Raw genomic sequence first — 16,295 nt, 5'->3', positions numbered from 1 at the left:
CTTTATGGTTTCTGTCTTTTCATCTGTAATAGTTCTCTATATTAACTCCTTTCTCCCATAACACAAATTCAGTCTGTGAATAGCCATTTCTGCTGCAACACATTCTATCCCCAGAATGGCATATGTACCTAACACACATTTCCTGCCTGTATTTTTTTTTTCAAGGAAAGTGTTAGCATTCCCTTTATCATTTTAACTATTCCTATCCATCCATCCAGACACTGTTGTTCTTGAATAAACTTCACAATTATTTTTTGAAGGTGTATATCCTATTTGCACTTTTACATAATATAAGATCATTTTACTAAGAAGAATCTCTTTGATAATAAGCCTTTCTAAAATTGCAGATGTTCACCTGAAATATTTGCAGATTTAGATTCTGCTTTCTATGTATTGGGGTTTTGTTTGATTTTTATTTTTTAATGTATTTTTCTGTAATAGTTATTTCTTTTTCATTTCAAAACAATCTCTAACAGATTTGCAAGTATAACACTTAGCTATTTTTTCCCAAACTCCTTGAAAGTAAGTTTCTGATCCATTGCCCTAATACTTGAGTGTATCATACAAATGAGGACATTCCCACTCTGGCTGGTGTGCCTCAGTGGATTGAGCCCTGGCCTGCAAACTGAAAGGCCACTGGTTCAATTCCTGGCCAAGGCACATACTTGGGTTGCGGGCCAGGTCCCTGGTTGGGGTGTGTGTGAGAGGCAGCTGATCAATGCTTCTCTCACACATCAATGTTTCTCTCCCTGTCTTTAAAAAAATAAATAAATAAAATCTTTTAAAAAAGAACATTCTCCAAAATAGCCACCATCTAACCATTGAAACAAGCAAGGTATTGTAACATGGGTATATTGCTACATCTAATTTGTGCACATGCATTCGAATTTCATCAACTTTTTGAATAATGGCTTCATAGTAAAGTGATCCAGTTTAGAATCACGTCTTGTATTTATTTGTTCTTTATCCTTCAGTCTGAACCAGAAGCTCATTCTTCTTATGACTGTTATAATCTAAGCAGTTAAAAATATTATTATCTCTCTATTTAACAGAATGTACCTCAATTTGTATTAGTCTAATGTTTCCTCATGATTTAGTTTAGGTAAAACATCTTGAGAGATATATCACAGAAGTGATGCAACGTTCTGATTGCATCTTATCAGATGGTGGACCATCTTAATTTTTACCATAACTGGTGATGTTTACTTTGATTAATTGATTAAGTTGGTGCTTGGCAAGATATATCTTTATATATATACAAATATGCACATACACACATATGCATACAAGCACACATATATGTATATTCATATATATTAATTTACATTGATGTATTTACTTTTCTATCTGTTGAAAACCATGACTTCACATTGATATTTCCAATTTCATCAGTTTATTCTAGTGTCTGAGTTGCCATATTTTAACTTCCTCATGTGACAGTAAGAAACCTGGATTTCATTATCCTTAATATAATTCTGTATTTGATTAATATGTAATGACTCTCCCTTGTCTGCAGCCACTACCTCTCCTTCACAAATGCCCTCGGTCCTGTTCTGTCTCTGAATCCCCAGGACAGGATGCCCTTCTCTGGTTCTAATAACCCACAGCAGGCTGCCCCACAATGGCAACATTCTTCTCACTCACTCTGGCTCCAACATCCTGGGCCATGTAATCCTTCTCCACGGGTGCCCTTCACATCCTGCTGTAGATTATCACCCTCCCGCAGCCATCCCCAGCATGGGAGCCTATCTTACACTACTCCACTGAATGGCTTTCAGACTGGGAAGGGAGAGGAAGGGGAAGAGAAAGGGGAAGAATTAACTGAATCCTATTTTTATGCCACAATTTTTAAACCTTTCTCAAGTATCTAACAAGTAATTTAAAATCTGAACTTAAAGTCATTAAATATGCTACCTTTTCATTTTTTATTGTTGTTCTATTACAGTTGTCTCATTTTTCTTCCATTTAAATATGCTTTTGTTAATTGAAAAAAATCTCTCATTGTGACATAGCTACATAAACTATATATTTATTCAAAATAAAAACAACTCACTAATTTTTGAGAATTAATTTTTCATTTTCATTCTCTGTCTTTAAAAGGTGAGGCTTTATTAATATAACATTATGTTAAAAATTACTTAGAGTCACTTTCATAAACACTTGGGTTATTGTTTGTCCCTTCATTTGCTCTAGATCTACCTGGCGAACAATTTTCCACAAAATAAATAGCAATAATATAATTGCTAAGGTTTTGCCATTTTGCCTTTATCCATCTCTGAACTTAAAAGTCATGTTCTATTTCTTTAAGAAACATATAAAAGAAAACATACTGCTAAAAACATCTGCAACTACTGTCATTTGCTTTTAAGGCCAAAGATGGCTAATGTAATGAACAATTTAAAAGCATAATTTGCCATATGGATGTTATAGCAGTTATTTGCTCTGTTGCTAAACATAGCAGTGCATTAGATGGCTATAATAGCTTTTGCACTGGCATGGAGAAGTAGCAGATTGGCCAAGGACTGCTGAAACAGGTGCTCTCTGTAATGGCAGTAGGAGATTTACAATCTTCTCAGAGCTTCATTTCCTACAAAATTTTTGAATACACATATCAATAACTAGGGTAGAAAGACTACTTCAAGATTGCTGCCCTGATGTGACACAGACAAGAGCTTCAAGTGTAGAATACAGTGCTTTATAAACATGATAGTACTGTACCCATTTCATTCTTTGTAATATCTCTCCGTTGTCTCTTTTCTTGGTCACAGCCATTCTATTTCCCTTCTGTACTATTACAGTAAATTTCTAACTATAGTATTCCCTCACTTTTCATGGGTATTTACATTCCAGATGCCCCCACAAAGTAGGAACCTTACATTTATTCTACACTCTTAAACCTACGTAACTTTGACAACATATGTATACAGTACTGCAGAATTCTGATAGTGCGAAAAATCCGCGACAAATAATTAAATATAATATTTTTAAAAATCCCGCGATACAGTGAGGCCACAATAAGTGACCCGTGATATAGAGAGGGACTGCTGTACTTTATCTGTTTCTAAGCTTTTGCCATCCATTCAACCATTCACCATGTTGTGTTGGTTCACCACATTCCCATGATCAAGAATCTGTAATGGCTCCCTCATGGTCATTAAGTAAATTCCTAATACCTTGGTATCACATCGAAAAGATTCCACAATCTGGGCCAAGACTACTTTTAAAACAATGGCTTTTATTTCCAAATTGCTTCATATTCTAATATGATTTTAAAATTCTTTAAAAATAAAATAATTTCTATACGTGTGAAATATCTATATATCAATATTGACATCAATTTAAAATTTAGAATTGATGTTTGGTGCCTGAATCCATTCCCCTTTCTTTCTGCTGAAGAAGATAATACGTGTGTGTGTGTGTGTGTGTGTGTGTGTATATATATATATATATATATATATATATATATATATATATATATTCAAATGGGAACCAAATGGCACATATGTTTATGTTCCAATAACCAGGCAATGAATACATCTGATAACTGATGGATTAAACAATAAAGCTCGACCCAAGACCACTGTTATTTACTTAACTACCAAATGAAATTTAGATTTGGAAACCAAACTGGCTTTCTGCTTTTAGAAAGAACGTTTTGCATCTGATTGGAGGCATGTTGGAGGGGCAAAGACTGGAATCTCTTTCATATACTGTGAGACATCAAGTTTCCTAATACTAGTGAAAGCCTCCATTAGTCACTTCTTTGACTATCGCTCTTCGGCAGAAGTAGGTTATTTTCCTTATATCATTCGCTGGCCTTTCTATTCAAGCCTCTGGCCAACTTCAGATGCCAGTACCACATTTTAGGGAGAATGTAATATATCAGAGGAGTCCTCTTCTTAACATAGGATGTCCTGCTGTTCCTTTCACTCTCCGTGGTGTATGGATTAAGTGATATCTATGACTCAGCACAGTATGTGGTAACAAAAAGTAGACAATAATTTACTGATTCCTATTAATTTATGCCTTGCTAAATGATAATTTCTTTGTGTCTTCTTCAATCTGGTGTGCACAGGTTTTAGGTATTTGGTAAAAGAATGAATAAATGGGCCAGATAAAATTAAAATTCTTGGTTTTATGCTGAATGTTAAATCAGGCACTTATGGGGCACTTCTAGAATAGTGTAGTGAGGATCTCTGTAAGTTCACTTCTCTAAAAAAGGCAACAAAAACACTGGAAAAATTATCATAATTAATCTTAGAACTCAGAAAATTAACCAAAAGCTTGCAACACTATAAGATACTTCTGAGGGAAAAACTGATGGATTTCTTCTAAGAACAAAGGGCATTTGAAGAGGGCTCAGGTCCCCAGTAGCCTTGGAAACCAATCCCTCTCAGCCACAGAAGCTGTAATTAGAGGGTGTGTCATTATTTTACTATGACTGGGAACTCCCTCAGTGGGAAGATTCTATCACCAAGACTTTTGTGGACAATGGTCACAGAAAATCACCAGTTGGGCAATCAAGAGCCCGCACAAAAATTTTAGAAGATCTGGGGAATGAGATGCCGGTAGGCAGCTTTGAAAACTTCTGATATATTCTCATGAATCTAGAATTTATACACATGTGCAGGGCTGTATGTGTTTCCAGGGAAGTCCTGGGGGTGGGGGCAATGTCTCAGCTCTGGCTGACCTCAGACCCCGTGCAAGCAGGAAGCGAAAGGTAATGCGTGAACATCAAAGACATACCCCAAACAAACATGAAGTCACTTGGCAAAGGGTGGAAGACATTGGTTCAAGTCATTAAGGAAATCTCTTACGAATTATTTGTTGACCAGTAAACTCACAGAGCAGAGACTTCAGTATTAGTCCAGGTAACTCATCAAATAAGAAATAACAGTAAGAAACACCAGCAATGACAAAAAACTGTGGTTGGAAGTAGAAGGTATGGTTTCTTAAAGTATCCAATTAAAAAAAAAAAAGTATGCAAAGAAACAGAAAAATATGGCTCATACGGCGCATGGAGGAAGCATCAAATGTTGGACTTACTAAATCTACTTACTAAGTTTACAGAACCACTAAAGATATCTACATCACGGTAACAGACCAAAAGAGGTTCACAACTGACCAGCATCCGTGTTCAAAGAGACAGTGAACTTGTGATTTGCAATCCAGGTGATTTCACAGAATGATTGCCTTCAATTTTAAGCATCTGTGTGTATACATATATTTTAAAATATTTTTTTAAAACAATGATTAATGAGAAACATGAAATCATTTAAAAATATTTTTAGATAAGTATCTAAATAGCCCTTATCTTGTCATCTCTTTTTCAGGCCCTCCAGTTAATGTCACATGCAACATATTCATAAACAGCTTTGGCTCTATCGCTGAGACAACCATGGTAGGCATGTTTACTTTGTAACAATTTTCATACCAAACTAAGTGTTAGTCAAATTAATGACAATTTTCTGCTGTTATTTAACTTAAAGCCAAAATTAATGTAATGATATTTTAAAAGATAAAATTAATGGTATAATTAAATTATAATCCACTGTGGGTAACGTTTCATTTAGAGATGGTATATCATAGAATATATGTAATTGAAAACAAGATTGATTTTTCACACATCAGTAATTAAACACTAAATCTCAAATTAAAAACAAAAGTCTATCATATAAGTTAATTATTCCTTTTCCATGCTTTCAATTACCAGGCATAAGCATAGAATTAAACAATTTAATGTTTAATTATTTTGTATACTTATAACTGTGTTCATAATACTGTTTAAGTATTTTATTTGATTACTTTTCCAAGTGAGTACGGTATTTTCAAATTGTAGTGTATGCCTTAATTTAACTAAACTCACTGAACAGAGACTTCATTACTATGTACAACTGAGAACATTTTACATAATTATTAAAGCTAAAAATTATCACCACAGACCAATTTGTTCTGTTTTGAATTTTGTAACTTTCTCTAAAGATCATGCTGTATCTCTTATTTGCCCTGTAACTTTTATTGTGCACTTTAGCAAAAATAAAATGCAGGAATAGATACATGAACCACTGAATATCTGTCTAGCAGGCAACTTTTTAAAATTGTAATTATGTACGGTGGTTCTTAAATTACCTAGAATTACACTTCATTCCTAAATTTAACAAGCATAATTTGCATTAATTTTCAAAGTTTATTTTAGCTAAAATAGGATATGAAATACTTCAAGATTTGTTAGCTTCCAAAACCATTAAGTAGAGACTTATGCTCATTTTCTATACCTCAGAATGATTTGATAGCAAGTTTCTATGAAAAAGTAATCTAATATGCAAATTATTTTGTGGATGTGTGTGTAGAGTTTTGTGTGTGTGCGTAGAGGATATATGTCAACAGGAAGAGATTTTATTTAGGCATCGCTTATAAAAATAATCTTTTTGTTATGTATGCAATATTAAGCAGCATTTCTGTGGTTCTATTCAAATAATAAAAGCAACAGTGAAGAAAAACTGATCTTACATATTTGGGCATAATGTAGAATGATCTTAACTCTAGTATATAACTTAAAATGAATGTGTGTGTTTGTGTAAACACAGAGAAAATGCATATAATTGGGCTGTATAAGCACAGTGTAGTTCTGGTACAGTTCTGACCCTAAAATGACTAGAGTTCTGTTTCAGACTTTGACATATTGTGGATTCTGCTTGAATATCTGGCCAATTTGTGTCCTGTATTTGTACATACCCACTAGAAATCATACTAAAGATAAAGGCATCTCTTCTGGCTTTTCTTTTCTTTTTTTTTTCCATGTAGACTTCCCAAATTGTATTTCTAGCTGTGGCAACTTTCTCATTTTAATTGCTACTATATAGAGTGTATGATCCTGAAAACCTGGAAATATGTTTATGCTTTTTCTTTTGCAAGGTCATTTCCACAAAATATTTTCAACAGCAATAGTCAGAAAGGTTTACAGCCTTACTTGTCCTTGTGGGGTGGAGGAAAGGTCTTGGAAACAAGAGAAGACATGGCCAGATTTCTTTATTAAAATCTGAAAGATTGTCAGGTTCCCATAGGCCTTTGCTTTTTATGACATTCATCAGTATACCACTAACAGCTATAACCACTATATGATTATAACACACACTTTATGGGATGACTACACCAGCTGAATGTCTTACCTTTAATCATTTTAAACAGATTTTCTTTTTCTTCTTTTTTTAAAAATTATTTATTTGTTTGTTTGTTTATTTATTTATTTTATATTTAGAGAGGGGAAAAAAAGAAAGAGAGGGAGAGAAACATCACTGTATGGTTGCCTTTCACTCGCACCCCCAACTGGGGACCTGATGTGCAACCTCGTCATATGCCCAGACTGGGAATAGAACCAGCGACACTTGGCTTGCAGGCCGACACTCAATCCATTGAGCCACAGCAGCCAGGGCCTTAAACAGACTTTCTTTATAGAATAATATTATATAAAGAGCTTGCAGAATGTTGCAAATGCACGCTCACGGTGACCCTCACCCAGTTTTATTTCTTCCCTTCTCTAGTGTAGAAATTCTTTCCATTCTCACATATTCCAACACAATGGATTTTCTTTTAAATCCTGTTTTGAATCTATTACTCTCTTTTTCAGAGTCACACACAGCCTCAGTAAACATCAATCAATCACTCCAGAAGTTATTATAAAGTAAACTAAGTATTATAAAATTAACTATGTGCACCTTGGTATCTTTCTTTTTAGTCTTCCAAACTGCTGAACATGTGACATTACTTCTATTCTCATATTCAGATTCAATATTTATAAAAAATTTTCATGGTATCATATAGATTAGCTACACTTATGATATCCCTCTATACAGGATTAGAGAAAATCAGAACTTGTTATTATACTTCTATCTCAGGAATCATAAAACATTTTGCTACCACCTGATTAAGTCAATGTAATTTAATTATAGTTTCCACCATCATAGCTCTGAAAACTAAACTTTATGTCATTGTTTTATTTGCCATAATGTTATTTAATTTCTATAAAAGCATTAATATATTTTAAAACATTCTCATGTCTTATACAAATATAGTTTACTTTTGTTCTTATAATACAAATAAGCTAATTCATTGAAAATGATGTATTAAGATTAAGAGAATGGAACTTCAAATTACCTATAATCATTAAAAAATACCTTTATATCTGAGAACTCATATCTCAAACAAAACTAAATAATTCTTTTAATTCATGTATATCTGCCTAACAAATTTCCTAAGTGCCTTAAATGTGTTTTTTTAAGTATATTTTATTGATTATGTTGTTATAGTAGTTCCAATTTTTTTCCCCTTTGCTCCCCTGCACTCAGTACCCCCTTCCCTCCAGCAATCCCACCCCCCTTAGTTCATGTTCATGGGTCGTGCATATAAATTCTTAGGCTTCACCCATTCCTATATTATTTTTAACTTCCCCCTGTTTATTTTGTACTAACTGATTATGCTTCTTAATCCCTGCACCACTTCCCCATTTCTCCCCCTTCCACCTCTCAGCTGATAACTCTCCAAATGATCCCCATACCTATGATTCTGTTCCTATTCTGGTTTGCCTAGTTGGATTTTGTTTTTATTTGTTAGATTCAGTTGTTGATAGTTGTGAGTATGTTGTCATTTTAATGTTCATAGATTTGATCTTTTTCTTAAGTCCCTTTGACATTTCATATAATGACTTGGTGATTATGAGCTCCTTTAGCTTCACCTTGTCTGGGAAGCACTTCATCTGTCCTTCCATTCCAAATGATAGCTTTGCTGGATAGAGTAATCCTGGTTGCAGGTTGCCTTTCATCACATTGAATACTGCTTGCCAGTCCCTTCTTGCCTGCAAAGTGTCCTCTGAGAAATCAGCTGATAGTCCTATAGGCACCCCCCTGTGGGCAACTCTCTGCCTCTCTGTTGCTTCCCCAGGGCTCTCTTTTTATCTTTCACCTTTGGCATCTCAATCATGATGCATCCTGGTGTAGTCCCCTCTGGATCCAGCTTGCCTGGGACCCTCTGTGCTTCCCAGACCTGTATGTCCATCTCTTTTGCAAAATTTGGGAAGTTTTCCTTCTTTTTTTCAATTCTTGCTTCCTCATTCTGCACTGGTTAACTGTTTTTTCTTCCTTATGTTCCAAAGCATTGATTTGAACCCCGGTTTCCTTACCTTCACCATTGTGTGGATTTTCCTTCATTTCACTTAGTATAGCCTTCATTTCTTCTCTTATGTATTTGCCATACTCAAGTATATCTGTCAAGCCTGTGAGCATCTTTATCACCAGTGTTTTGAATTCTGCGTCTGTTAGGTTGGCTATCTCCTCATTTCTTAGGTTGGCTATCTCCTCATCGTTTAGTTCTCCCACTGGAACCTTGATCCATTCCCTCTTTTGGCCATACTTCCCTGTCTCCTCATTCTGACAGGCTCCTGTGTTTGTTTGCCTCTGTGTCCCAGTAGAGCTGTCACTCCTGTTATGTTGTAAGGGACAGAGCCTTAGAGATTCATCAGTACAGGACGACCTGTTTCACCACGTTGTGGTGCTGTATGTGGAGGAGGAGTATGAGAGGGAACAATGCCACCTGCCCAGCACTCACCCCTTTTCCAGGCACCCCTCCCACTTCTGCATCAGACTGGCACCCCTCTTGCTGCCACTTTGGCCATCGCTCCCAGAGTTGGTGGGCCTGCGGATGTTCCAGGACTGTGGGGGCCCTTTAAACAAGTGGATTCTGCTGAGAGATCAGCAGTCTCTGCCTCCACTCCAACCCCCACTGGCCTTCATAGTCAGAAGCAATGAGGCTTGATTTTCCCTGGTGCTGGAACTGTGAGCTGCTAGGTCCAGTCAGGAGCTGGGAATGCTCCCTAGGTGTTCCTCCTGACCTTTTAAGACATGTAACTATGCTTTCAGCCTGCCCACTGGCCCACCACCACTGCCGCTGATGCTGCCACCACATTGAGTCCTCTCCGCCCTGACTCCACCCCTGGCACCTGTCTGGATGAATATTTCTTCTTTATATTTTTGTTTGCTGGACTTCCATGTAGTTTGATTTTCTGGAACTTCTGGTTGTTTCTAGGATTGAGGTAGTTGTATTCCTTCTTAGTTGTGGAGGGAGATGCAGTGTGTCTGTCTACCCTTCCATCTTGGCCAGAAGTCTCGCCTTCAATGTCTTTTCTGACCAAATATATTAAGCTCTCTCTGCTGGTCTAGTCTCTAACCTATTATATCTCTCCCCATTTTAAAATTGAACATTATTCCCATTTGAGGGAATTATTTGATTCTTGAGAAAGTTTCTCTAGTAGATATTTATTATTTAGTAATTTTTTTGAAAATTAAGTAATTCAGCTTTTAAAATATTTTATATCTTCTTGCACTAAAATTAAAAAAATATTTATGTTTATTTTAATAGTACAAACACAAATTTCTTAACTGTTAAACTCATCCTTTCCCAGTGTTTCTCTAACTTAATATAGTGCCAGTCATTCTCAAGTGAGTACAGTTTTATTATTCTTGATATATAGGCAGCAAATTTTTTCTATAGATATTATAGAAATTCTAAACTTCAAAATTTTTCTCACATTTGAGTTGTGTGTCATTATATATCATGAGATTCTCTCAGGACTTGTTTGGTCTCCATTATCCCAAGTTTACATTCTTCTTAAGCAGAAAATGATGTATCTGCTATTGGAAACCATAGTTCTTAAAAAAATTAATAAATAAAACTGGTTTACTATCATTAGAGTCATTCTCTCTCCCGTTCTGCAACATGGCCTTGGAGACAGGCACATCCATCCTGCCTTTTGCACTTGTGGTGACCAAAGGTGCTCATGAATCTTTTTGTTGCTTCTATGAGGGGAAGCTTAAGATCTCCCCATCAAGTGAAACAGACTTCTGCAAACCTGTGATGAGTTGTGGATAAGGCTTATAGGCCAGGATGAAAGCATCTGTAAACTGGACTTCTTTAAAAGCTCAAATATATGCACAGAGTAGTTTGGGTGTTTATACTTAGCTGTATTGAAAAATGGATAAGTTGGCTGAATTTCCTATCTTCAGCCAGTTCCCCTAGAATAAAGTATTTTTCTAAAATAAAAACAAACCAAAAAAAAAAAGGCAAAATGTTTTGGTATAAGAATACTGTGGGTGTCTGTATACAGACAAGAGTCTCTGAGGTTCTGCTTTGAGCTCACAGAATTGTCAAACTGTACAGTTTTTCAATTTTCCACAAAAATAATGATAGATACACACTATGATGATGATAAGCTTTTAAAATGCTACTTTATTTGGATGTGTTAAGATGGCGTTTAACTACTTGTACTGGTTTATTAACTAGACTTCATTGATAGTCCATAATTTTAATCTAATTGACTTTTAAATTCTATCTTAAAAAATATTTTGTTTAAACTTGTGGTATTAATTTAAGAAATTTTTATTATGGGCTTCATAGAGCAGCAATCCACTCTGATAGTAATCATTAAACATTAATAAGTAGGATAATTCTTAGCAGAAAGTTGCATTTAAGTATATATTGTGTAATAAACACCTGTACACACACACATGCATATCCTGGTTAACAAAGAGTATTTTTTCCAAGAAGAGAACTTTGCTATCATGTCCTTAACACAAGTGGATAAATTATTTTTTCTGCTTTGCCATATGATCTGGTTTTGCAGTTCTGAGTCCTGTTCTGTCTTAAATTGGTGCTGTAGCCTCAAAATATGAGCTAAATATCTAACTGTACAATCTTATTAATGTTGGCTAATATTGCCCAAATAAACTTGGCTTTTTAAATCAAATCTTCACGTGTAATTTTATAATCTTTCCTCAAAAAGCTTTTGCTCTTTCAGCTATATTGACAAAGAAATAAATTCATTAAAAATGTTAAAAATTTGTATGGAGAGTTCTCTATATTAAGAAATTAAAGCTCCTATCACATAGTGCTTATGATGATCAAAGAATAATGCTTAAAATAAAAAATGTTAAGATGCAATTATTTCAGCTATCAACTTGGTTTTACAGTAATTTTTACATGATAATTGGAAGGAAATGTGTGTGATATGAAGGAAAGTTAATTTTTTCTGTCCTTTTGTAACCTTTCCTAAAAATAAGCTGGTCCATTTTATTTATTGCCAGTGAGTTAAGGTCTTGTAAAGGTACATTCACTTTATGAGTGCCATAATAATATTCAGGGATTATTCCTGTGTAATTCATATTTCTGGATGCAATAATGTTAATGTAGCATATGATTCAATAGATACTATCCCGCTTCCTTTTGGAATAGCCTTCATGCAAGCATCCTGTTATCCTTTTAACATTAAGATTATATCTGTTAAGATCTTAGCTTCACTATCTTATTTTTCTTACTTTGAGTAATAGGTAAAGGCTAGCCAAATATAGCAATGACATTGGTCTGAAAGATTTTTAATTTCAAGCATGAGTAACTGGTGACTGGCGGCCTGAATATGTTCTGAACTATCCTTTCTAAACATGAATCAGAAAGAGTATATTTATGGGAAAGGCTGCAGAAAGACAGCTATGCATGAAGGTTACACATCCTGGTGACCTCATGAAAAAGATAAATAAATCTCTGTCTGGTGCAGCTGTCCACAGGACCATTCTTTATAATCACTGTCTCCCAAAAATGTCTGCAGATCCTGTTCACATAGGTACAATTTCTTATCAAGAATATCACAAGGAATCCAATTGTTTAGTTGTGTTGTGATATTCTTAAAAAACATGACGTGCAAAAGCATGTTTCCAATTCTATGGGGGAAAATGCCGAGGAGAAACTGGTACTGATGACAATAGGAAGACCAGTGTACGTGGAGGAGGGAGTTGTCAGGCATGCACCTCTGCATCTTCTCCTCTTTATTGGACCACGTATCTCTGTAGAGTTTTCTTTTAGTCTAGCTAAGTCGATTGAAAGGTTAATTGTACTTTGTTTAGGGATTTGAGATATTTGAGTTGGGGAAAAAATGAGGAAGATTATAGGGGTAAATGTAGTGTCAAAGACACGTGTCACTTAGTTTAACCCTCTCTCTCTGCCTTCTGTAAAGCTAATGAGTAATGCAAAGTGACTATTATGTGCACATTATCCTCTCATGAGGAAGACAAGGAATAGCATCCACTGTTACCAGATCAATTGAGCACTTTTGTTGGCCACCTAACATGACACAGAAATGATCTGATTCTTGTGAATGGCTCCTAGCAAAGGTGTTCATCTTCATGGGATTTGTCATCATGCACCTTTTTCTTGGAGAATTTCATTTTCTGAAAGAATACACTCCAAAATGTCATTCACATTCTCAAGACAAAATGAGCAACAAGATGGGGAATTATGTTCTTTAAGATGATTGGCATTAGTCCTAATTTGTTACTTCGTCATGGATTTAACATGTCAATTAGTGTTAAGTACTTGGCAACAATTTAAATTGCAAATAGCTCTTCAGCTGTGATGCTGAATCTCTAGCAGATAAATGAGTGAAAAGTTAATGCTGACAGTTTTCTTGACCAGTTAGATGACACGTTTCTGTTGCTGTGATGGAACTAGCAGCCTGTCTACAAAACAAGCCAACTATGCTTCCGATGGGCTCACACAAGCCGGATTGACAGGGACCTGGGGCTGTGCCTCAAGTGCAAATCAAACACATGCAGGCAAAAGAGTGAGCAGTCCTTTTTGCTTAGGGAGTCAATTAGAAAGTGGAAAATTCCTACTTGACAATGATATACATATATACAGATATACATATAGAAATGATATATAAATGAGGTTAGTACATTAAAATTTGGTTTTAAATATATAAGAAAAATTATTTTTCTCTCACTCTCATCAAAGAGGCTTGATAACAAACTAGTAGTTTTTATAGGAGAGCATGAGGAAATATTTATTAGTATGTACATATTACTAAAATCTGCATCACCTTCTTAAAATTCTTGGTAGATTCTTGGAATATTGCCAACCCTCCAGGGACTTGCTAAAGGCTAAGACAAATAATCCTGCTACAAAGATGTATTTAAGTTTAATTAACAAAACAAGCTTATAATATATGGCAACATTAAGCAGATAAACTACCAATATTCATAGATAAGTCCTCAGCAACTTTTATCTGTGAAACCCATTCAATTTACTACAGACCATAATGAACTCTTGCTTTCCCATTAAGTCTTCCAGCCCTTACTGGGATTCTTCTTTCTACAGACTTTTATCAATAGAATTAGTGAAGAATTCCTCTCTACTTCTCCGTGACTGAATTCTTATCTCCTCTCTACACTGGAGTTGCCTCCATCCCCCTCATGGTGTTAGGCTGTGAGGTGGTCTCACTGCCAGACTTGCAGGAATCCTCTGGCCTGGCAAGAGACTGTTAACCCCCTCCCCCACCCCCGCAAGTAATTAGAGCACCAGGTCCCTCTCTCAGCTGATCAAATGTAACCCTTTTCTTTGGTGGAAGTCATTTTGTTTGCTTTAGGTTGTTGTTTCACTGGTTTTCTCTTTCCTAGAGTAATATCTTATCCTCTAGGTCTTCCTGGACTTTCTACCCAGTCTTTCCACAATCATTTACCATTTTAACATACCCGGCTTTATATGCTTATTACATTACACATCCCAGAAGCAGCTACTGAAAAGGCTAAAAATTTTGATTCTAAATATATTTCATCTTTTATCATATTTTAACTTGCTCTAAAGAAAATTGCTATTCCTCACCCATGAACTATAAAATTAAATATGATTAATCAAAATTTGACAGCAGATACTAAAAGAAATGAATATGCTCTGCATTCCTTTTTCACTTTAGTTTTCTCTAAGGCAATGTTTCTCAGCCATTTTTTTTTTTTCATTATGTCTCCCTAAGAAGTCTTTTTAGACATCTTTTTTTAAAAATTACATTTTATTATTTATGCTATTACAGTGGTCCCACTGCTTAGATGTAGACATCTTTTTCCCTAATTGCCATCCCCATGAAATTTTAATACTTCCTATATAGTGTATAGCTGTTTAGAAACTTGATGTATATCTGAATCATACATAAAAAGAGTAAGATTTTTTTTTCCACCCACCAAAAGCCAATTTTTGCTCTCTTGGGAACAATATTGTCCTTGCTGAGAATGTGTTTTCTAAAGTACATATTTATAGGGGTACTCCTTAGTCCACTTGTCCAAGGCTAATATTTCTATCCTCATTGCCTGGTAGCATACGGAACAACAGGAGGAAATGGGACAGAAGCACTGGGTATTCCTGGGGAAAAGGATACATTTTTATGCCCCCTATTTGCAAAAACTATTAATATGTGTGGGCTGGAGACTAAACTCGTCGTCGGCAGCCGTCCGTCTCGAGAGACGATGGTGTAGCTTCTTAAGAGTCTATCTGCACCGCCGAGAATGGCTGTGCAGTCCGACTCGGGAGTGACACGGTATCTGTCTCCTCCCGTGTTGAATCGACATCCTGCGATGACGCTGAAGCTACAGAGCCTGGGCAGGGTGATATGGAGGGTCTGCTGTTGCCCATGCAGCAGACCCCCCCTCTCTTTGCAGCTGAAGGGCCCAAGGGAAAGACGGAGTCGATACAGCTTGGGTTCAGGTGCGCCGCAGGAGTTGCCGGTGTTGACTACAACATCAAACCGCCTTAGGGACTCCGGCTCCGGATTTTCTGTCGGGGTTTACTCCCTTAGCCTTTCCCCTGAAGAGGTATGCCGCAAGGCAGTGGAGGTTTTTTGGAATCAGAGTTATATGAGTATCTTCCTTTTTCTAAGATGTTATTTTTCAAATTTTATGTGTGTGACCCCCCAACACATACCCCTATACTAATTGCAAATACATTCAAATTTGTTTCAAATTTATTTTCTATGTTTGACACAAGGGCCAGATTTGTTTCCTTTTTGCTTCTGTGATGATATTAATGTTTTCATTTTAGTCATATAGCCATCATTGTATTATATCTTTCACTATCTGATAAACTTATTCTCAAATTATTTCCCAAGGTGTTCATTCTTCAAACCTGGTCCAGCAGCAACACATTTATGTGAAATATACATAATACATGTGACATTACTATCATGGCTCAGCCAGAGGAATGTTCTATAAAGATAAATTTTACTCAAAAATAGATCAATAGATGATAGATAATAGATGAGCTTCTTTTTTCCTTGTTAAGGTTGTATAGGGGTAATTTTTAGCGAGAAGAAACTGTGCTTTAGAAGGCTTCCTGAGGGGAAAGCTCTTTATAAGACACTTTTAAGAACTGCCTGAAAACTTCACCAAGAACTTGAAGACCAACCTACCTATTAGTAAAGCTCCCAGCAA

General features: G+C 35.8%; 1 protein-coding gene across 2 annotated transcripts in view; it reads left to right on the top strand.

Moving 5' to 3' along the window:
- Positions 1–16,295, top strand: part of GLRA3 (glycine receptor alpha 3) — a 131,403-nt gene that overhangs the window by 27,607 nt on the left and 87,501 nt on the right. For both annotated transcript variants that reach the window (XM_090288368.1, XM_090288369.1), the window contains exon 3: positions 5,334–5,401. In XM_090288368.1, the coding sequence (XP_090144494.1) occupies positions 5,334–5,401 (68 nt within the window). The remainder of the gene's footprint in view (positions 1–5,333; positions 5,402–16,295) is intronic.

The sequence above is a fragment of the Furipterus horrens genome, unplaced genomic scaffold (assembly GCF_987537825.1).
Source record: "Furipterus horrens unplaced genomic scaffold, mFurHor1.1.pri manual_scaffold_10, whole genome shotgun sequence".
Taxonomy (NCBI): domain Eukaryota; kingdom Metazoa; phylum Chordata; class Mammalia; order Chiroptera; family Furipteridae; genus Furipterus; species Furipterus horrens.
Note: the sequence above shows the minus strand (reverse complement) of the source record. Positions and strands in the feature narration are given on the sequence as shown.